This window comes from Passer montanus, unplaced genomic scaffold, assembly GCF_014805655.1.
Source record: "Passer montanus isolate IOZ18808 unplaced genomic scaffold, ASM1480565v1 scaffold121, whole genome shotgun sequence".
NCBI classification, from domain to species: Eukaryota; Metazoa; Chordata; class Aves; order Passeriformes; family Passeridae; genus Passer; species Passer montanus.
In genome coordinates this window covers 443,635-465,998 of record NW_024358834.1, presented here as the reverse complement: position 1 = coordinate 465,998, position 22,364 = coordinate 443,635, and the positions used below count along the sequence as shown (strand labels likewise).

The 22,364-nt window shown below is 41.0% G+C and overlaps 1 protein-coding gene across 1 annotated transcript in view; it reads left to right on the top strand.

Moving 5' to 3' along the window:
* PEPD (peptidase D) overlaps nt 1–22,364 on the top strand; it is a 146,851-nt gene that overhangs the window by 42,266 nt on the left and 82,221 nt on the right. The window contains exons 9-10 of the mRNA XM_039698194.1: nt 2,120–2,195; nt 3,590–3,636. Coding sequence (XP_039554128.1) covers nt 2,120–2,195; nt 3,590–3,636 — 123 coding nt within the window. The remainder of the gene's footprint in view (nt 1–2,119; nt 2,196–3,589; nt 3,637–22,364) is intronic.

The window sequence follows — 22,364 nt, the reverse complement described above, 5'->3', positions numbered from 1 at the left end:
ACACAGGCTTTTCTAGCAGCCAGACATGATGTGGGAGCTCCATCAACTGTAACCCAGGAGCCAGGGTCTGGTGTAGGGTGAAGTTGAACAATCCTCCCTTCTCCTTCCTTCACTCCTTGGGTAGTTTTTGTTTGTCTCAGAATGACTAAATATTTTCTGTGAAGTATTTCAGTGCCTGTCCTTGTGTAAATGAAGGAGCTGCACTGCATAAATAGTCTGAGGCTGAGCATGAATTTCTATATTCCAACAGATACCTGAGAAGTTGTGACCTAATACAAATACCTTGATCCTGAAGCCTTATGCCCAAGCCAAGGGAAATGGTTTCTAACACTGTTTGCACTTGCTGTGGAGCAGTTACTAACTTTTATTACTAGCAGATTGCAACAAAGAGATTAGACAACTGAATTATGAAAGAACCTATTTTTCGGGCAATTGCAGATCATGGATATGTACTGTATACTGAAGGTAATATAAAGGCACATCAAACAAGTATTAAATTACCCTGCTAGCACATGTAGTCTTCCAAGAAATAGGATTAAAAAAAAATTTAAAAATCTATACGCCTTTGCTGCCTCATTCTAATAGAAATATATTTGAGCCACTCTTCTTTATGTCTTGGCTGAAAGACAGGAGTGGAAGCTTGTTTCCTCACTCACAGTCAGCAGATTTTACCATCTCAGTGTAATTTTTTCACCTGGGTGTGCATTTTAAAACCTTGTACTTCTCATTCTCAACTGCATAGTGATTATTTTGTGTCGCCTTCCATTTGACTAAGAAAGTCAGTCCACTCCCCTCTACGAGTATTTCTGTTTGTAAAAGCATTCTGATCAATATCAGGATTTTACAAAGGTACCTTTAGTCTTGCCAGAGGAGTTGTGTTTGAAGGGAGTGGCTGTGCTGTAGAAATGCACCGTCTGTGGAAAATGCTGTAATCTCACATCAGAAGCACTGATGGTTGAGAAACCTGTTTCTAGACTCATTAAAACAAACTACAGAGCAGAAATACAGTAAATAGTTTTCAACAGCAGTGTGAGGAGGAGCATGTTACAATAAAAAGAGGGGTCTTGGTGGCAGTTTCAAAGTATAACAGTTACGGTTCTTTGCAACTGCTGCAAACCCTGGAGTGCAGCTCAAAAACACGATTGAAATATTTTCATGCAGTTCAATGGATGTGGTTCTGTACTTTGTAAGCAGTAAGTGTGTACTTCACAGCTGCCTTTGAGATGGGCGTGACAAATACCAGGAATTCAGTTTGTAACAGTGGAAGGACTGTGTGGTGTTTAATAGAGGTTACGGAACTGTGTCTGCTTTACTGTGCGTGTCACACTCAATAGCTGCTTTTCTTTGAAGTACATGATAGAAATACACGTAGAAAAGAGTTAAATGGTGCATTTTTGACTTGAGTTCAGAAAGGCTCATATACATGAACTCGGTATCTCATAAAGCACAAAGAGTAGGATGGGGTTTTTAGGGTATTGGTTTGTTTGGGGCTTTATGTTTTTTTATCTTCCTTCAGAAGCATGTGAAAGAATGGACATCATGGCTGTAATTACTGCTGCTGTGGTTCCTGAATTCATGGTTTGGGTTTTTGAATACCAAAAAAAATAGCATTTTTTCACACTACCCCTTGCCCAGCTTTTGAGGTATTGCAGATAGGTGGGAGTTGGGATTGTGAACGGAAATTCTGGAGCTCTGGGAATTTAAATATGTAAAATAGTTTCAAATTGTGTTTAAAAGGAAATCAAGCATGCTTGTACAAATATTCCATTTGAAGTAGTGTTAGAGTAATGACAAATGCAGAATTGCATTGGTTTTGTTCCTAATGTGTTGTAGAAGAGTTGAAAAAACGTTGGTTGAACCACTTGTTTATAAGTATTAAACAGGGCAGGCTGATATTTGAAATTCTTGTGACTTGCCTTTGTAAGATTGTTTTGCTAATGCTGAATCAATGCCAACAATACTTTGCTGTCATGAATACTGTAATAGCTGTTTGCTCTTGAGGTGTACTTGATCTAATCTTATTATAGGTGATGCATATTATTTTCAGGGTTTTTTCATTTTGCATTCTTTAGCTGGGAAGTTGCAGTCTAACATGCTGTCTGTTGTTCTTCTCTTTAAGTCGTGTCATTAAGACAGACATGGAGCTGGAAGTTCTGCGCTACACCAATAAAATCTCCAGTGAAGCTCATAAAGAGGTAATGGATCCTTTACTGTTAATAATTTTTGCTCTTAGTGTAGCAGTGGTACTCAGAAAATGTCCCCAGCAACCCAGAATTGCTTAGTAATAAAATAATGGAAAGGCTGGATAGAAATAAGAGGATAATATCCCTCCTATTACAGCCCAGTAATGTACCTTGCATTGTCCTTGAACTCACTGGTGCGTTTGTGATGTGTGAGAGATGAAGTGTGGGCTTGGGTAAGAGCTCACCTCAGCAGAAGGTGACCTGCTTGCAGTCTGTCTGTTCTGTGTGCACAAATACCTGTATCATGACAGAGAAATAAAAGATCAGGATTATTCAGGCCCATGTGCAGCTCTGAAAAGCTTAACTAGCAGGTAACCATGCCCAGATCCTGATGGGCTGGGGAAGTGTTCCATGCACAGTGTAGGACAGGGAAAGGATTCCTCAGGGTGCTCCTGAGAGCTGGGGCAGTCCCTGGGGCAGGGCTGAGCCCTGCTGTTCTGTTGCCATACCAGTGTGGCAGTGACAAGTCCAGGCTCTCAGCAAAGCTACTCAGGTTGGAGCTGGCACTGCACCAGGGGAGCTGCAGCTCTGCTGGTGGTCATGACAAAACCAGCTTGGGTGTCAGTCCTGTACTCCACAGAGTGATGCAGCTCTGCCCATGAGTTCTGGGAGTGGTGATGAGCAGGGGGAGCTGAGGTAAAACTAGCTGAGCTGGTGGGGTTACTGACTCAGCTGTTGTCTTGTCTCCTGCTCCTCAGATATCTAAACTATGAAGGGTAAGAATGGGCTAAAATGAATATTATAAAGCTGAAAACTCAAAGGATAGTAATTTTACATTCACATTCCTTGTTTTTTTGTCATACTTGAATAATCTTATCACATCTGAGAGTATTTTTTTTCTGTAGAGCAGCTGCCTAGAACTTCTACAATACAGAAACAGACAAAGTAATAAAACTTTCTTAGTAAATCTGAGAACAAGGATCAGATTTATGATTTGTAAACTGGTGTTAACTCTAGTAGTTTTCTGTTGATTCAGATTTCAAAGTATAAAAGAGTCTCTCCCATGTAGGATAATCCAGTTCATAACTCTATTTTGCCTAAGCAGAACAAAAGGACTTGCTGCCATGTTCACCAGTTTTCACAATTGAACATTGGTATTTTGATGAGCTGCACTTCATTAGGACATGGCAGTTTGGCAATTATTGCTGGAGACTGCAGGCATTTTTAAAGATTTAAGTGTTTGATTCCAGTGTAGTTTTAAAATGCATGTAGTGATGTAAATTTAAATGAAGTACAGATGATATTTTTGTAATATAGGTTTCTCTGGAGATAGTCGTAAGTCATAAATTTATAAATATGAGATTTCCTCCTGCTATGATGGTCCCATGCTAATATGTATCTTACAGGTAATGAAGGCTGTAAAAGTAGGAATGAAAGAATACGAGATGGAGAGGTAAGAGTTCTTACACTAATTATAATAAAAAAAGATAATATCTCTGTAGCAGAGGGAAAAGCAATAGCTGAAACAATGCAGTAGCATTGGATTCAGCTGAGACTGAGAGTTCATTGGTGTTTGAAGGCCACTGTAAGTTCTGTTTTATTATTTGAGGTGGTACTTCATCTGTTTCAAACATGCATTTGATGAGGGGTCATTATTTTTTGGTTAAGTGTAGCATATCTTTCTTCCTGGAATTACAGTAATTTGCAGAAGCTTGATGAAATAGCTGTTTTCATTGTTTGAAGCCATCCAATAAAGCTGTGTTTATGGTTAAACATTGTCTTTAGTCTGGTTGTGCTTAGAAGGCTGCATGAGTGGGTGGTTAAGAGTCTTATGAGGGGCTGTGTGCAATTACACTTTGCAAGACAGCAGTACCTGCACTTGGTCTGCACAAGGAGCTCAGATTACACATGTGATGGGTGTTCTACAGCTGCTGAGAAGTCAATAAGCAAGCAGCAGATATCTCTTATGTTGAAAAGAATGTTCTGTGCAGGAATCCATGAGGGGTTTGCTGGTCCTAAGTGATACACTAATGATATGTCTAGATCTAAGGAAAACATTGCCTCCTCTCCTGGATCAATATTTACATTAGATCACCAGCATTTATCATATAAAGCATAGTTTTGATCATCAAGTCCATTTATTTTTAGCTTGTATATGATATTTTCAATTTTCAAAGTGTTTGTATAATGAAGAAATAGAAAATAGCAGTCATATGTCAGTTACTGTTGTTTCTTGGCAGTAATTTTTCAAAGGCTTGTAAGCAGGCTAGAGAAGCAGCCAGGGAAGGGAATATAAAGAGACCACAGCATTTGTCATCAGGATTTCAAGGTAGCTCAAAAGACAAATAAAGCCCTTAGAAGATACTAATGTTCCATTTAAGCAGTTTAAATTTCTGAAGGCTCTATAGGCTTATGCCTATAATCTGTCAGTGCCTCAAACTGCATTTTTATATACCACAAGGTAATGGGGAAAAAATAAATTGTTTACATTCTGTCTTTGTTTTTGAACCTTTGTGTTCATTTTACTCACTGACCATGCTATGTATGCTAATAGTGAAATTTTGACTCTGGAAATCATTAGCAATCAAAAATTTCCCTAGAGCAGAATTTCTTCTTAGGTACTTTTAAATGCCAGTTTGATTTAAATGTCATACCAAAACTACATATATAAAAACTCTTCTGTAAGTCTGCAAGGTATATTACCTTTTTTCTCCAGGACTTTCATTCTTCCCTGGCTAACTCCTTCCACACACATCAACTATTTGAAAAGATTATTTGTGTCTTTCAACTGAAAAAAAGAAATAACTTAAGCAGCTACTACACCTATTTAAAATTGCCTTCTTTTCTTCCATAAATCTTGATGGATTACACTTCTTGAAAGAGTTTGAAGTTGTTTAGCTAATGAAAGAGGTCTTGGCAGACTGCTCTACTGTGTCTGCCTTGGAGACTAGAATTAGAATTTCAGTTTCTTTTACTGGGGAATTCATCCCTGTACCTGTTCCTTTAGGGGAAAAGGGCCCTAAAAATTTAAATTGTCTGCTATTCTTCTGTCTGCTAGGAAGAATAATGGCAGAGATCCCAAAAGCAATTAAAATTGTCTGTTACTGGGTGTAGGACTTAAGTGTTGCCTTTTCTTTGTCCATTTGGTTAAGCACTGGTAAATGATTTTGAACCAGTAATGTGTTAATGCTGAGATATGTAGAAAATAAATGCATTTAACTGCAACTCCAATCAGCCCTGACTTCTTTTCTGGTTTGATATTATTTAACTTTAATATGTGGTTGGTTGACTTTAAGGAGACAGCCAAGGCAATTATCTACAAACAGTAATTCACAGCATGTGTAATTGCATATAAAGTCATTTTGGTAGGTCAGATTCTGGGTTTTCTCTGGAGCAGTTTGTTTAGTATTTGTGCTTATCTCATGTTTAATTAATCTTCTTTAATTAAAGGCTTTTAATTATGAAACTGCTCTGTAGTGAATATATTGTTCAAAATATAGCAAAATGGTAAAAAAAAGTCTTCAGCTTGAGAAGTGTGTGAATAAAATCTGTGACTCCAGCAAAGTTGTTTGAGTGTGAGTATATAGACAAAGATGTTTTGTGTATATATATAAATAAACTGGAAGTACTAATTAGGACCTATAGTTACCTGTTTTAGAGTGCTCTGAAGGCCTGGAGATAACTTCTCTAGATCAGTGTTTATCAATTTCAAGATTTCATCTGTGTATTATCAAATTAAGTGTGGAATCTTCTGTTCATTGCCTCATTTGCTCCCTTTTTATTAAAGGGAACAATTTATTTACAGTTGGGTGGTTACATGGAATGTCAGTTTGATTGGGGAATGATGTGAAAGTGTATGCTGTAGCAACAGGTGAGTGACTCCTGCATCACGAGTTCTGGACACAGAATTTATCAGCTGTTGTGTGCATTGCCCATTTTTGTTGGGGTTTATCCTCTTCTTAATAGCACTGAAAGTCCAATGTCCAAAATATCAGAAAAAGACTCTCCAACACTAAGGCTGTGTTAAAGAGGGCATCATTTATTCAGGCCTGAGGTTCATGCTGGAGATCTTAAGCTAAGGTGGACTCATGGTTCTGTAAGTGTTTCTTATATACAACTACTACATGCCTGTTAAAATTTACACATTCCCATAAATCCCACCCCATGTTCCCAGAGGTTCAGTCTGTTGTTTTTTCTGTCATGGCATTCTTGAGACAGATGTCTTATTTTCTTCCAACTGTCCTTGCTGAAAGCAGCTTTTGCATGCCTTATTTCAGGCACGTTAGAAGTAATTAACCCTTTTGGTGTCACTGTGATAGGAGTGTGTGCACAGTGCGGGGTTCATTAGATGATGATGTATTTATTTGTCACTGCCTTGAGGACGCCAGGCAGCACTAAACCAGCCCTACCCAGCCATTCCCTTGTCCCATGCCCCCCTGGATTGTGTGACTGTCTCTGAAACCTCTGTGGCTGCTGAACACGGCAGCACCTGGGGGTTACCATGCAGATAACTGTGATTGCAGTGCCCAAAACCTGGGGCCTGATCCTGCAAGTGGAGCCTCCTAAAACAGAGGAGCATTGGCCAGTGTAGGCTTGTACAGTGCACAGGGGGCATTGGCTAGTGCACAGGGGACAGTGGCTAGTGCACAGAGCAGACTGTGGGCAGCAGGGGAGGGGATTCTGCCCCTCTGGCCCTCAGGCAGAGCCCAGCTGCAGAGCTGCCCCAGCCCGGGCAGCACAGGAGGGACCTGGAGCTGCTCAGAGAGCCCAGAGGAGGCTCCAGGAGGAGCAGAGGATGGAGCAGCTCTGCTGGCAGCAAAGGCTGGCACAGCTGGGATTGTTCACCTGCACAGGAGAAGCTTCTTTTGTGTCCTAATTGTGACCTTCCAGTAGCTCAAGGGAGCTGCCAGAAAGATGGACAGACACTACTTACAAGGGCCTGGATTGACAAGACAAGGGGGGATGGCTTCAAACTGACAGAGGGCAGGGCTAGATGGGATAGTAGGAAAAAATTCTTCATTGCAAGGGCAAGTAATTGTGGGGATTTTGTAGCAGTTAATACTAAACTTAAACTCTACTCTGCTCTAATGGCAATAATTTGAAGAACAAAATGGCAAGAAAGCAGCTACAGAGGTTTTTTCTTGTTGGTTTACAATGCTTACAGAGTATTTTTACACCTTGTCTCTCTTACCAGCTGAGGCTGATAAAAATTCTTTATCCCTATTCTTTTCAGTGCTGTCCCTGATTCCAGAGCAGAGCCTGGGCTCTGAGATGAGTTGTTGTTGTATCTGTTAGTGTTAAATTTCACTATCTGGGGAAGTCTGAGAGCACTCTCACGGATTATGGCTCTCATCTTTCATTTTTCTCTCTCTCCTCTGCTCCAGTGGAACAAACTGAAAATAAAACACACACGTTATTTCACTAAAAAAGAGAAAATAGCCAGACTGATTTTATTTTCCTCTGGGTGAAATGCTGATCATTTTAGCTAATCAGTATTTGCAACTTACCATTTCCTGATGATTTTGCTCTTTGAATGTTTTTGAAAAAGTCACTGACTTCTGCAGCAAATGATCTTCAAAAATACTTGGGTTTTTTCATGAGGCTGGATATATTTTCAGCTCAATTATAACCTTCCTAAGTCCTTCACATACGTGTGCATAGATAGTAAATAAGAATGCCCACTGCAGCTGACAGAAGTACACAGGTGAATCTTTCAGAGTTGGTTTTTGGTGTGGGAACAGTGTTGAATTGTGTCATGACCCTCACTGCTATTTGTGTATGTTTATTAAACAAGAGACCAGCACTCCATTACTCACTCTCAAGCAGCATGTCAGTCTGCTCAGTTACTGATACATCTTTTATGTATTTTTCTTTTCCTTCTTTCTTTTTTTTTTAACACTTAGTGTTGTGTAGCCTGGAAATGGCTTGACTGCCTTATTTCCCAAACTGCCTTGCAATTAGAGGTGATGTGTTTTTCAGGGTAGGGTGCTGCTATCAAAAGGTTCGTTTTTAAACTTTAAAATACATGAGAACCAGAGAGAGAGGCGGAAGGTGACCTTTTCCTGCATTTTAAAGACCCCAGTGCAATCCAGTAATTATTCCTTTGCTTCTGCAGGCCTGTGTGGTAGGACAGGAGTCTACCTGCTGTCTGGATGGTGGTTTGGTGTAAGATGCTCCTGTACCTGATACTATTTATTTGTCTGTGTATCTACTTCTAGCACAAGTGTTGAAGGAGGAAGTGGATCAGCCACAATCTCTGTTTTTAGCAAGAAATCCTCACCATACAGCAGCCCAGGAGCTTCTGTTCAGCATGGATGCACTGGGGCTGGCAGGGAAGGAGTAGCTGAGCCAGTGGTTTTGTGCCTGTGCCCATGTTAGGGGCAGCAGGGGTCATCCAGGGCTTCCTAAAAATGGTGATAGGAAATGACCTGCAGTGTCCAGGGCCAAGCAGGCAGCTTAGTGCTGACAGCTCTGACAGCAAGTGCTGGTGCCTGCTAATTGCTTCGTTTGAGAGAGCTGCTGAATCTCATGTGTTCAGTGCCCAGAGGGAAGTCAGATATAATGTGTTTGCCTGGAAGAGCAACTGGATTCAGAGAGACACTTCCTGCAGCCTTCCCCTCCTGCCCACCTGCACTACACACAGCTGGTCCTTTGATGTTTTAAATTAAGCTGTCTCCACTCATTTCCTAATCCAGCTGAAGTAAGGTTGTAAATAGTCTTTAAATAAATCTAAATTTAAAAATTGCTTTAGAAAACCCCTGAGCATTGTTTCTCTTCTGTGACATACAGAGGCACAGTTGCAAATGCAGAAATGGGGCAGAGAATTACCTGTGAGCATGGAGACCTCCTGTCTCAGCACCTCATCTGCTTTAGGAGATGTAAATCCACTGCAAAGTTTCAGCTGTCCCAGCCCTGGCAAACATATGGCCACTTCCATTTGTTCTGCTCTCCCCCTTCTGCCCAGCTGAGAGGAGAAATGTGGGAGTTAGACACTTGTGGAGCACTGCAGCCTCAGAGACCCATTTTACCTGAGCTGCTGGTCAGCATGTTCGTGGTGGTTGGTGATGGACTCCATTAGCTGCTGGGAGGGAGCAGGGCAGTTTCAGTGTATTCCCAGTAACCTCTCAGCATTTTCCCTTTGCAGGAGGTCCTGGGGGAAGCCCAGGTGTTCTGTCTTTCAGCCACCTCCTGGTGCAAGAGTACTGCTTAATTGCACAGGCCACTCTTGTGACTTGTGATTGAAATTCCACATATTTGGGGTTTACCTTCTACAAAAAACCTGTGAACTTGGACCATGTGAGAGATTTAAAATAAGCCCCTCTGTCATTACAGAGATGCCAATAAACAATCATCATGCTGATATGGGAAAATAGTTGCCTTCAGAAAGAGAGCTATGGCAGGATGTGGAGCACATGTGTGCATGCATGGCTCATGGCATAGCAAGAGATAACCCAACTTTGAATGCTGTCACTGTCCTCACAGGGTTAGTAATATAGTAAATGTGATAATTCATAATTATCCTCTGATTATCTTTTTGGAAATTAAAAAATAGTAGCATTTTTATTTTAATTTTGTAACATTGAAAATTGCAAGCATTATTAATTTCTGTGGATGTTTTCTGCAGTGACTATTAGTCATTTCAGTGACTATTACTGTGTTAAAGGAAGAACAAGCTTTCTTCTCAAATTAGCAATGATTCAGTTTTTACTGAATCTAGTGTGGTATTGAGATAGTGAACTAATTAACATTGCTAATGACAAGCTGAGATTGGAGATATGTGAAATGGAACTCGTTGTAAAAGACAGCAGGCTGAAATTATTATTTGATGTGGATTTTGTTCATGCTTGTTCAGACAAGTCAAAAGTAAAGATTCTGCTGTATGCGAGGCTTTATCTCCATTGTAAGCTTTACCTCAATAATTTTTGCTAATTACTGATGAAGCAGAGAGATGAGAACTTTGTGGTTTTTGGCCATCTTTTGATAAGCAGAATTGCTTGTGATCATGGTCAGAGACCAGAAGCTCAACTTGATTGAAAAGACTGCCCATTACTTTTATGATATCACACACTGACCTGAAAATTAAACCTATTTTGCACACATGAAAAGAAAAAGAGCAGATTTTTTTTTCCTTGCCGCTGGCATGGCTGCTGCATAAATTCCTTTCCAAATTTGTTCTCAGAGCATCCTCATCATCATAGTGTGCAAGTGACACCTTACAGCTTATTAAGCAGCATTTCTAATGTTTATTGTGATGGCTCTTTTTTTTTGTTTGATTTTTGCTTGGTTTTCTGTTGTTGCATCATCTGTGTAGGGGATGAATTGTGCAGAATTGTGTGCTATTTTGGCAGGTGGTAATTTTTTGAGTGTGTGCAGTATTGAAAAATGCAAGATCAGGGTTGTCATTGCAGGATGATATGCCATCATAGAATCAAGGCTGGAAGAGGCCTTAAAGATGAAGCCCAGCCACCAACCCAGCACCACCACTGTGAACCTCTCACCACTAACCCAGGTGACTCCACCTTCTTCCTGAGCAAACTATTCCACCACACAAACTGAAAAATATTTTTATGCTACCTAGTCTGAGTCTCCCTGTCTCAGCTTGAGGCTGTTTGCTCTTGTGCTCTCACTGTAAGCACAGCAGAAGGGATCAGCCCCAGCTCCCTGCACCCTCCTGCCAGGTAGTTGGAAAGAGTGAGATCTCAATCCCCACCTCCAGATCATCAATAAAGGTGTTAACCAGGACCAGTCCCAAAACAGAGCCCTGGGGAGCACCACTAGCAGCTGCCCCCAGCTGGATTTAACTTCATTCACCATAACTCTCTGGGCAAGGCTGTCAGCCACTTTTGTACCCATCAGAGTCCACCCATGTAAGCCACAGTTTCTCCACAGAATGGTGTGGGAGACAGTGTCAAATGCTTTACTGAAGTCTAGATAGACACATCCACAGCCTTCCCTCATGTGCTAAGTGGTCACTTAGTCATAGAAGAAGATCAGGTGATCAAGCAGGATCTGCCTTTTATCCATCCGTGGTGGCTGGGCTTGATCCCCTGGCTGTCCTGCATGTGCCGTGTGATGGCACTCAGGATGAAATGCTCCATAACTGTGCCCAGAACTGGGGTCAGGCTGGCAGGCCTGGAGTTCCCCAGGTCAGCCTTCCAACCCTTCTTGTAGGTGGGTGTTACATTTGCTAGTTTCTAATCACCTGGAAGTTCTCCAGTTAACCAGGACTGCTGGTAGAGGAGGAAGAGTGGTTTGGCCAGTTCTTTTGGTACTCTGGAGTGGATGCCATCAGGGCCATGGACTTGTGAGTGTCTGACTGGCAGGGCAGGTCACTAACCACTTCCTTCTGGATTATGGGGGCTTCATTCTTCTCCCCATCACCAACTTCCAGCTCTAGGAGATGGCTGTCCTGAGGACAACTTGTCCTGCCATTGAAGACTGAAGCAAAGAAGTATTAAGCATTAAATATCTCTGCCATTTCCTCATCCCCTGTTTTTGCACTACCCTCTTGCATTCAAGAAATGATGGAGACATTCTTGACTCTCCTTTTGCTGCCTACAGTGCAGCTGTGTGGTCATTTGTTTGGTCCCTGCAGAACAAAAGGAATGTTGAAATGTTTCCAGGAACTAGAGAATGTCTTATGGTAGACTTAGTTGCAAAATGTATCTGGGTCTTCCTGAACCTGCTTCCTCAGCTTCCCTTCCCTTAAAAATTCTGATTTCTGCACCTCAATAAATTTGGTCCAGACCTTGGCATCATAAATTGAGTGCTATAATCTTTTATTATCGTTAAGGTAGTAGGTTTGCATATCCCAAATGACAAATTACTGCCTTTTCCTCTCAGAATAGCTCAAGTATTCAAAAATCTATTGAGGCCAAATTAAGCTCTATGCTGGGACACCAACGCCCTTTTAACCTAAGCCCTTACTGCATTTCTGCTTGCTCTGGGTTGTTGAACACAAGTTCCAACTTCAAATATTCAATTTGAAACTGAAAGGAAGATTATGAGGCATTAGTGATTATGTTGGCACTCTGTCACTGAACAGCACTTACGTGTTGTGTGCTATGTGGGTGGCTGTGTATTTGCTAAGAAGCGTAACTGAAGATGAAAGTTTAATTATTTCTTCAAGGCAAATCCTTTCTCCCATGGACTTAAACTTGCATAAGAAAAATGAAAATTCATAAGGAGTTTAAAAATTGGCTAAAATTAAAAACCATTTATTTTTACCCTATTTATTCTTCTGAATAATAAAATTTCCCCATGGGTTTTTGGAACATATGTAGAATAATTATACTGTAGAAGTGGTGCTTTAGCTCAGCTTCTGGAGCTAGGGCAAACATTGTGATTATGCTGCAAGCTTAAATCTGGGTCTTACAGAAAATCTCAGTCACGGCTCTGTTGCCATCAAGTGCAAAAAACTGTGACCCATGGATTGGTCCCTGTGGGAGCAATTACTCTTCGCTGAGATTTTTTTCCAGCGCTGAATATTATAAATGTCAAAAAAAAGTTTAACCCTCAGTACCTCTAACAGAATGTTTTCATTCCTGCTGGCAAGAATAAAAATTTTTAGCTTATATTTGCATGTTTGAGCCAGGATTTTTTAAAAGGCTTTTCTTTATAAACAACTGAAAGGTAAAAGTTGTCGTTGTGTTCGAGGGTCCCAGGACGAGGGAGGAGATGAGAATCTTGACTCCATGTTTCAGAAGGCTGATTTATTATATTATTATATTAAAATACTATACTAAAACTATATGAAAAAGAATAGGGAGAAATGATCCATCAGAAAGAAGGGAAGGGAAGGGAAGGGAAGGGAAAGGAAAGGAAAGGAAAGGAAAGGAAAGGGCCATGATTCTGAGAGAGTCTGACACAGCTGGACCATGCAATTGGTTATTAAGTAGAAAGAACTCCATGCACCAATCACAGATGCACCTGTTGGTGAACAATTCCAGACCACATTCCACAGCCATCACACAGTTGTTGTTTACATTTATTTTCTGAGGCTTCTCAGCTAGAATAGGAGAAAAATCCTAGCAAAGGATTTTCATTAAAATGTCATGGTGACAAAAAATGCTGTCTTTTAAGTCACAGTCTGCCTGCCTTGGTGAGACAGAACCGGGGCTGGAGCTGCCTGATGCTGCTTAACGCAGGCTGTGCCCGAGCCTCTCCTGATGGGGCTGCTGCACCTTGGATGCAGAGTGAATTGATGATGAAAACCTCCTGTCTGGCAGGGGCAGAGTGTGGAGGGAGTGTGGGGTTGCTTAGGAACAGGGCTGGATGTGATTCTCAGAGCAGCCCAGGACACGTTTGGTGCTCGGGGGCAGCACGCTCCTCCTCAGCCACAGCTCTGCAGAGCTGCTCCTGCCTTCAGGGAAAGCCACATCCTTCAGAGGAGCTGCAATTGGCTGTGCATTTCTCATTCTGGTGTTTGTGTAATGTGGTAGTAGCCTTCTGGCTGGGTAATAATTAGCGTTGACTCTATGATCTAGAAGGTATGAAACATGCTTTATTATTAGAAATTTACAGTTCCTATAGAAACAATGGTGGACTTGAGACTTGACTGGTGTCAAGTGAAAACCTCTCACACACTGTTGGTGGTTATCAATAATACACTCTAGAGAACTGTATCTATAAACAATGGTTACAGAAAGAGAGATAATAATTGTTTGAATTCTTTTCCTCTAAGTTTCTTAGAGCTTCTACACATCTTCTCAGGATTTTTCTGGGAAAGTCTGTGCCTGTGGCCAGAGAGCTGCTGCCACAGTGTAAGACTTGTCAAATCAAAGCATGTCCATTATTCCTAGCAGAAATTAAAATAATATCTTTCTATTACCTAAGTAACAGATCCAAACCCAGGGGAGTTCCTGCCCCTTCCCTATTTTCTCATGTGTGCCCTTTGGTGCTGGATACAATCTGCTCATTAACTGTGATGAAACTTTGATAAAATAGATGGAACTCGCATCACGTGTTCAAAGACTTTTGCACAGTGACACTAGTTGTGAGATGCTGAGAGGAAATGTGCAGCCTTGTAGCTGAAGTTTTAGTCAGGAGCACCATTCACTCACTGTAATACTGCAGTGAGACATAAAGACAAATGGGTCCCAAATATACCAACCCTGGGACAGGATGAGTCACCTTCACTTGTACTTTTTTCTTCTCAGTTAGTGATTTGTGTTTATCACATTGTTTTCCAAATATAAAATATTGATGATTCTCAAAATAGTCTCAGACAACATTAAATTAAGAACTTCTGGTTTTGAGACATGAAGAGAGGACCTTGCAAGTAAAAATCCATAAGATGTTTCCTTTCTAAGGCTGCAGATTTCATTTGTGTGGGTAGACACGAGTGATATCTTTTAGTTATTATATAGAACTTCCAGTGAAATTTAACAAGTTTTTTCTTTCCTAGAAGTTACATTACATTTCAGTTCAGTTTTGCTTAGCATGCATAAGTAATTTTAAGTTTTTGTGAGGCCTTTCAGCAGTCAGAATGTTATTTCAAATTATTGTGACAAGCATTGAACAATTTCTTCCAAAATATGAGGAAATGTCCTGCTCTCCTTTTATGAGCCCTATTTTGTATCCCAGGTGGCTTTGCCAGATCTCGGGTGGAGCTCTGTGACCTCCTGCATGTTACCCCCCTGATCTACACAGAATGCACTGCTGCTCTGCAGGCTGTACCTGCATCTGTGAGCATGATCCCTCCGGGTTATTTTTAGCTAAATTACTTTGTTGTTTGCCAGGTGTATTCATTCCTTCAGGGTCCAGTCTATACATTTAACCTTGCTTCACTTTTTCCTCCTGCTCAGTGGCAGAGGAGGAGCAGGGTTATGCCCTTTGCCACTGCTTTGATGCTCTGAAGACAGCTTGGAAAAATCAAGCATGAATAGTGTTAGTTCTTGGCTTTTTTTGTTTTGTTTTTGTTAAGGTTGGGATTGAAAGTGCTTGAGATTATATTTTGTGTTCAAACTTAAATGTTTATTATTTTTTATTTATATTAGAGTTTTATGAGTCATGAGTTCTACAGCATTCTACTAACAAGTTACAAAATGTTTAACTATCTTTCTCTACAAAGTATTTTAAAGTTAAACTATCTAATTAAGAAATGACACTTAAATTGTTTTCATTTTTAACTTAATAACCAATCTTTTGTGTCTCGCAATGCGGACTTTTCTGTCTAATTATAAAACATTACCTAAACTTATGAAGAAGAGGGTGAGGAAGAGCAACTAGCTACTGCCTTAAAACCTCTATCTTGCCCCACATATATTGCTATATTTTAAAACTTTAAACTCTGAGTTTTCTACTTTGTGATATTACACACTCTTATTTAAACTATACACTTGTAATTTTAGTGCTATCAATTAATTTTGGAAGCTTTCTCTATGGCCTCAGGTTAAATGTAGTATTCTCTTGTGGATCTGTGCCTTTCAGCACAGAAAGTTTAAAATTCTCAGCATCCAGGGTTCCACCAGTGTAGGAAGAGACAGCTCAAGGGTCTCACTTGAGACTGTGCAAGACAAAGGCTGCGTGTCACAGGTTTGTGCTGGGCCAGCTCACTGCCTGTGCTAAGGGGGCTCAGGGGGACTGTGGGGTGCCAGTGGGACCAGCTCAAACTTGGGGTCCCCCCTGCCAGCCAGCACTTTGCACCACCTTCATCTTGACTGTCTGCTGGTGGCTTTGCCTTCATCCTCAACACCTGAATGGGGTGTAGGGCTCCTGGCTTCCAGCTAGAAATCATGGCAATCATAGATGTCACCATTGTCACCCCAGGTAAATGCCAGATCATTGCCAGGTGCCATTCACCTTCCTGCAGTGCTCACACCCGGGCTCACTCTGCTGGCATCCTCTTTGCTCTCAGCACAGGTGCCAAGGTGTACCCATCTCCCTTCAGGTGCCCCCTGTAGTTGGTAGGGCTGGGGCAGCCAAGGCTGGATTGATGCCATTTGGAGCTGTGTTCACTCTACTAAAATAAGAGTCAGAGGGCTTCTCAAAGCTGGTAGTGATGAAAATATAGCTTAAAGTATTTGCTTGTATCTGGAAAGAGCATGGCTGAAGGACTGGAAAATGGAAGTGCCTTGTTTGAGTAGTGTCCTCCAGTGGCAGTAGAAAGAAGAGACTTGGTGTATTTCAGTGATAAAAAAACCTCAGAAAATAAAACTTTCTCTGCCATCTTTCATACATCAGAAAGAAAGTTGGAGGCTGATAGGGGTGAGCAGGATGCTTGTGTTCTTCAATGTATTTTTTCTTCCTGAGGGATAACTTTTACAGTGGCAACAGTACTTTTAAATGTTCTCTTTCTTGAAGAAGAAGAAAAAGGCATGATTTCCCTTATTTGTCAGGTGGATTGTAGGTAATCACAGCTGGGCATGTTGGTGTACACTGGTAGACCATGCTCCTTTGACTCTGACTCACTCTTAGACTACTTTTTTTTCTTTTTTTGTTCACTCTGAACAAGTATTTTGGATCCATGAATCATATGCCTTGGTGGTTCTCTTTAGAACTGCAAGCAGGTGTAAATTCATCAAGCTGTTGAAAATGGATCTGGGAAAAAATGAGTCTCAGCTGCCATGGCAGGTAGTGCATTCATAGACATTGCCAGTGGCCTTTGGATCAAACAGCAGAGAAATAGCTTCACAGTAAAGAGCTCAGAAAATTCTAACTAGGTAATGAGTAGTGGCTTCCTTTTGATTTACAGCATAGCTTTGCAATCAATCTATAAAGCTTTGAAGAGAAAAAAAAATCTCTAAGGAAAAGGAAAGGGCCATACAATTAGTTGCTACTCTCTGCTTGCTTGTCTTCCCTAATTCCAAGAGTGTGTGCTGAAAATGGATGATAGTGTGCAAAAATCTCAACTACTGGCCAATTCCTTTGTAGTTTCAAGCTGAGATACAGTTCACATCATGCTGGTTCTTGGAGAATATTCGGTTTCATCTTAGCTGTAGATTATGTGTAGATGAGTGTAGTTGGAGGAATTTGACAAGGGTTGCATGTTTGTTGTAACTTCCAGTCTTGTATATCAAATTCCTGCTCTGATCTCTTCTTCTTTCATCTCCAGTATGTGTCTTTCTTTACAGAATGGGATGCTGAAGTGAATGTGGTAACTTGCAGAGCCACGTTCAGCAGTATTTCTTTTACTCAAGCAAATTACTACAGTTCAGAAAACTTACTCAGTAATCTTGCACTGGAATTTGGATTTAGAATTGCAGTTTGTAATTGTCAAGGCACCATTTGGCTGAGATTGCTCAGCCATTAATTTGTTTGAAGTTGACACTTGAGTTGAAAGACTAATAGCTGCCTTGGTGCATTGCTCAGTTTTAAATCTCATCTGTTATGGAGTTTGGGTGTGCTGCAGCTGGGCATGTAGTTTGTCATTTTAATGGCAGGGGGGCAGAGCTATTGTTTGGGGACCTGGGGGTTTGCTGTTCACATGCACAGGAGGGTTTTTGTGGTACTTGAGTAAAACTTCAACATATGTAACAAAGCTGATCTTAAAGTGTTAATATGTGTATTGGAGCAATTGTTTCCACTACTCAGAACAATTTATCTAGGATTAAAAGAGAAACACAAGAAAACTGTTTTCATCATCTGAAAAATTGAAAGAATTGTTCAAATGTATTGTTGTGACTCCTGTTGTGTGCAGATTGCTGTCAGTGTTCCTGTGTTGGCATGCAGATAGTGTCAGGGGTTTTTACTGCATGGGACAGACTTCTAGAGGGACTTAATCAAGCATTTGTGTGTGGTTTTTTAAAAAATGGCTACTGACTTGCAGACATGATCTTTGTTCCCAAAACTGGTAACTCGTGAACTGAGGTAGGGTTTTCATTCATAGCAGCAATCTATCTAGCTTTATTGCCTCCTCATATTTCAAATTGATTGATTATTTTTATTCATAATGAAATAGTTTTTCTTAGTTACTTAGGAGTATTAATTTCAATGTTAATGGTAGTATAGGCATGAATTAAAATGTTTCTCCACCCCAGTATTAGAAAGCTACTATTTCTCTATGTAGCTAAATCTTTTCTTGGTCTCTTAGTTCTTAATGTTTCCCCAGTCTGGCTCCTGCTTTGCTCTGGAATGATTTAGGCTGGCAGTAGTCAGCAGACAATTCTTTTTTATTCACAGAACAGGCTGAGTTGGAAGGGACACACAGGGACCATCCAGTCCAACTCCTGTCCCTGCACAGACCCCCCAACAATCCCATCCTGTGCCTGGCAGTGCTGTCCAAGCCCTCCTGGAGCTCTGGCAGCCTCAGGGCTGTGCCCTTTCCTGGGGAGCCTGGGCAGTGCCAGCACCCTCTGGGCAGTGTTGTTGATTGGGTTTTTTTGTTTGGGTTTTAGTTTTTGCTCCCCCCAATATTTTCTTGCCAGCACCAATTCATTATTTCAGTGTCAGGAATAATTGAAACTCAGAGCATAAACTGTGAAATATTTGGTGTGCTGTGTTTTACATAGCTAATAGATGTACTGGATCCCCAAAATATAAATCAAATCATGTAGCCTTTTAGACTTTACATAGTAGAAACAAAATATGAAATACTTTACAATTCAGAAAGTGCTTTGTGGCTCCTAAGGGATACAATTTTGACAATTTTATGAGGTTTCAATTTATTTGTGCAGTGTGTTGGCACATGGTTTTGATAAAAGTAATGCTCACAGAGCATTTTGCTAACAAGAATACTTTTTTAAAGCCACTAGTCTTGCTGATTTGTATTGTGCAAACAAAGTATCTGTTAAACTCCCTGGAAGTGTGCCTGTCTGAGATATACTTATAAACCCTACATGGTAATACTGGTCTGAGTGTGAGCAACTGAATAAGCTTTCAGCCACTGCTGAGGAACATCTTTTAGGAATAATAGAAAAGAAGAAACCTGTTAAGAATTGGGGAAAGCTGTATTACTATTTTCTGATGCAGACTTTATCTTGCACAAAAGACTCAGAAAAACACATTGGCCTTGAGACTTTTATGCTACCCCTTGCTCTGAAAAAATGGTCTGATGTGGCTCTTCGAAGAATGGTGCAGTTGCCAGGAATGACATTTCACTGAACAAGTGCTTCAAACTGTTGTCTTGTGAGATATTCTTCTATAAATACATGTAAAATCATACTGCACACTGGACTGAATGTACGTTGCTCAAAATTCAAAGTATGGCATTTTCTATGTGCAATGCTGCATGCTGGTTTTTTCAGAATGGGATGTAGAGAAAAGGTGACATGGAAATTCTGGGCCAGCTGTGATTGTGTTCCCAACAGCTGACAGGGACTGTGAAGCAGAGAGCAGAGCTCTGGCAAGGCTCCCATACTCATGTGGCACTGAAGAATCATGGCTGAAAACACAGCTTCCCTACTTTCCTGACTTCAGGTGGGATTGGACATCAGTTTAAACTTCCAACTTCATTTTCAGCACATCTGTTTTCTTATCTTGTTTCTTTGAAATTGCTTGAAAATGCTTGACTGGCACCAGAGAGGAAGTCAGCAAGATCAAGCTTCCTTCCTTCCTTCCTTCCTTCCTTCCTTCCTTCCTTCCTTCCCTCCTTCCTTCCTTCCTTCCTTCCTTCCTTCCTTCCTGATAGAAATTAGAAGTACCAGAGAGCAGAATTTTGCTTGTTATCAGCCTGATCCTTGTCTTGTTCCCATAGAATATTTTGTGACCCTAAAACCATCAAGGAGTGACAATATCTTATTGCAGGGAGAACTTAAAGCCTCTTAAGACCTGAAAACCTGTGGGTTTTGAAGTCAAATTCTGAAAGAAATGAGGTTGTCAGAAGTGTTTTTAAGATCTGTGTGCTTGGCGTGGAGCTCTGTTCAATGTGCTGAGAGCTTCAGGAGGGCTTCCTGCAGATACAGGAGCTCGTCAAAGCCTTTGTTAATGAGGATTTATACCAGTTAGGTGGAAAGACATCAAAAGGAATACTGTTGTCTTTAAAAAAGCACTAGTTAGCCTCCAAAATGCATTTTTTCCATTGGCAAAGTTATTAGATTAGGGTGTGTCTGTGAGGTGTGGTATCATGAAACCAGCTGCATGGGTGAATTAATGAAACTCAGTCCTCTAGTGAGATACTCTGTATGTTTAAAAAGTTATTTGTACATATTTCAGATTTTAGAGGATGTAAGTGTGCACACACCCATGCATATCTTTCCCTGCAATATTTAAAATTGCTTTAAATAACTCCTGATGATACACAGCATCGTATATGCTTTAGCAGCTTCAGGAGTTGTTACAGCTATAAAACACATCTCTCTCAAAAGACTGTTTGAGTAGCAGTGCCCTGTGGGGTTATTAGCAGCTTCTGAACATTCTTGCATTCCTCCTCCTACAGTCACAGTTTTGGGAAGGGAAGACACAGGAAGTTGTCCAGTGTTTTCTTGGTAAGACCCATTATTCCCCTCTAATCCTCCTTGATCTACAAGCAAAGCTGGCAGAGGGCTGTGAAACTCTGAAGCATCTGCAGAGGTGAGGAGGAGAACACAGTGGCTGTGGCCATTCCACTGCTGCACTCCTACCCAGGGCTTGCCTCACATGTCTGCAGTCCACAGCAGAAGATGTCTGTGTGTCCTGTACAGCCTGGGACAGTGGGTGGTTCCCTCAGCACAGGGGTGAGCACCACTGAAATGAGAAGTACCCAGCAGCCCATCCCAGGCTCCAGTGTCAGTAACTACAGGTGGGCATTGCATAGTGCAGGGTATTGTTTGCCTCAGCAGCACACAAGGACTGGGTGTGTATTTGGTGTGTAGTTCTGATCTCTTGTCACAGGAGTCTAGGCAATATCAAAATTAGTATTTGTAGTCCCATTCAAATGTCTTGATTTTCAATGTAATTAGAGAAAGTAAGTGCTGCTCTGAGTTGGAGTGCAGGAGTGAGGAGACTTGGTTGAAAGGTGCAGAAGTCCAAAGGGATTAGGGAAGACGAATGCTTATAAGGCTACTAAACTTAAAAGCAAGTAAAAGTAAATATAGGTATAATTTTTAACCAACAAAAAATTTACAAAAAATTTGACATGACCTCACTCACTGTTCCTGCAAAAATCCAACATAGAGTAAATCAAAAAGTTGTAAAAATGAAAACAGATTCCTCATGTTATCAGGGTTTTTAGGAAAGAAGAGTGGAAATAGGAGGCAAAAGGATAGCATTTTATTTATAAGAGCTTGAGAAGCCACTAGGATTTCATCAGTTTGGTAATTTGTTTTTTCTTGTCTTTCTTGTTGGTTTATTCCTCCTTTTTCTTCAAAGAAGATTTATAGCGAGGTAATAGTTTGAGAGTTGTAGATAGCAAACTCAGAAGCCTTAAAATGGTTTATACAATTATTTATATTCTGAATAAAAACAAATAGTTCTTAGAATATTGTATACTTTATCTTTTTTCAGCTAGGAGACAGTATCAGATTAATTTTCTGTGGAGTCCAGTGGTATTCCCTATTCAAGGAATATATTTGTTGCATATGAGAGTCTTTAGGAAATTAATTATGAATTGGCCTGAATGTACAATTTTGTCCAAGGCTAAAGAATCCTGTTGTGTGGGTGTGGGGGCATCAAAGCACAGGGTAGACACAAGAGGAAACGGCCTCAAGCAGCACATGGGGAGGCTCAGGGTGGGCTCCAGCAGGAATTTCCCCATGGAAAGGCTGCTCAGGCCTTGGCAGGGGCTGCCCAGGGAGCTTTGCAGTGCCCATCCCTGCAGGTGTCCCAGGAAGGGCTGGAGGTGGCACTCAGGGCTCTGGGATGGGGACAAGGTGGGAATTGACAGGTTGGTCTTTGACAGTGGTCTTGAAGGGAGGTGTCCCAGGAAGGGCTGGAGGTGGCACTCAGGGCTCTGGGATGGGGACAAGGTGGGAATTGACAGGTTGGACTCAGTGTCTTGGATGACTTTTCCAACCTTAGTGATGTTATGAATGTAAAAAACCATCACTAAGTGCCAGTGTGCCGATGTATAGCCTGTGCATCCTGAGGTGTGAAAAATACCTGGATTTTTAATCCTGTTAATGCACATAATTCATTAGTGAGGCTAGATGAACTTGCCTTGCACTGAAGTCCTCATATGAGAACAGAGCAGAAAACCAGAATTTTAATAAATGCTCATTTAATAGCTAAAGTTGAGAAAGCTGCCAGCTGAGACAGTGCCAAGTCAGCCAGCTGGGACAAAGATCAGCATGTCCAAGGGCCAAGTCTTGGACCAGAACTTCAAAA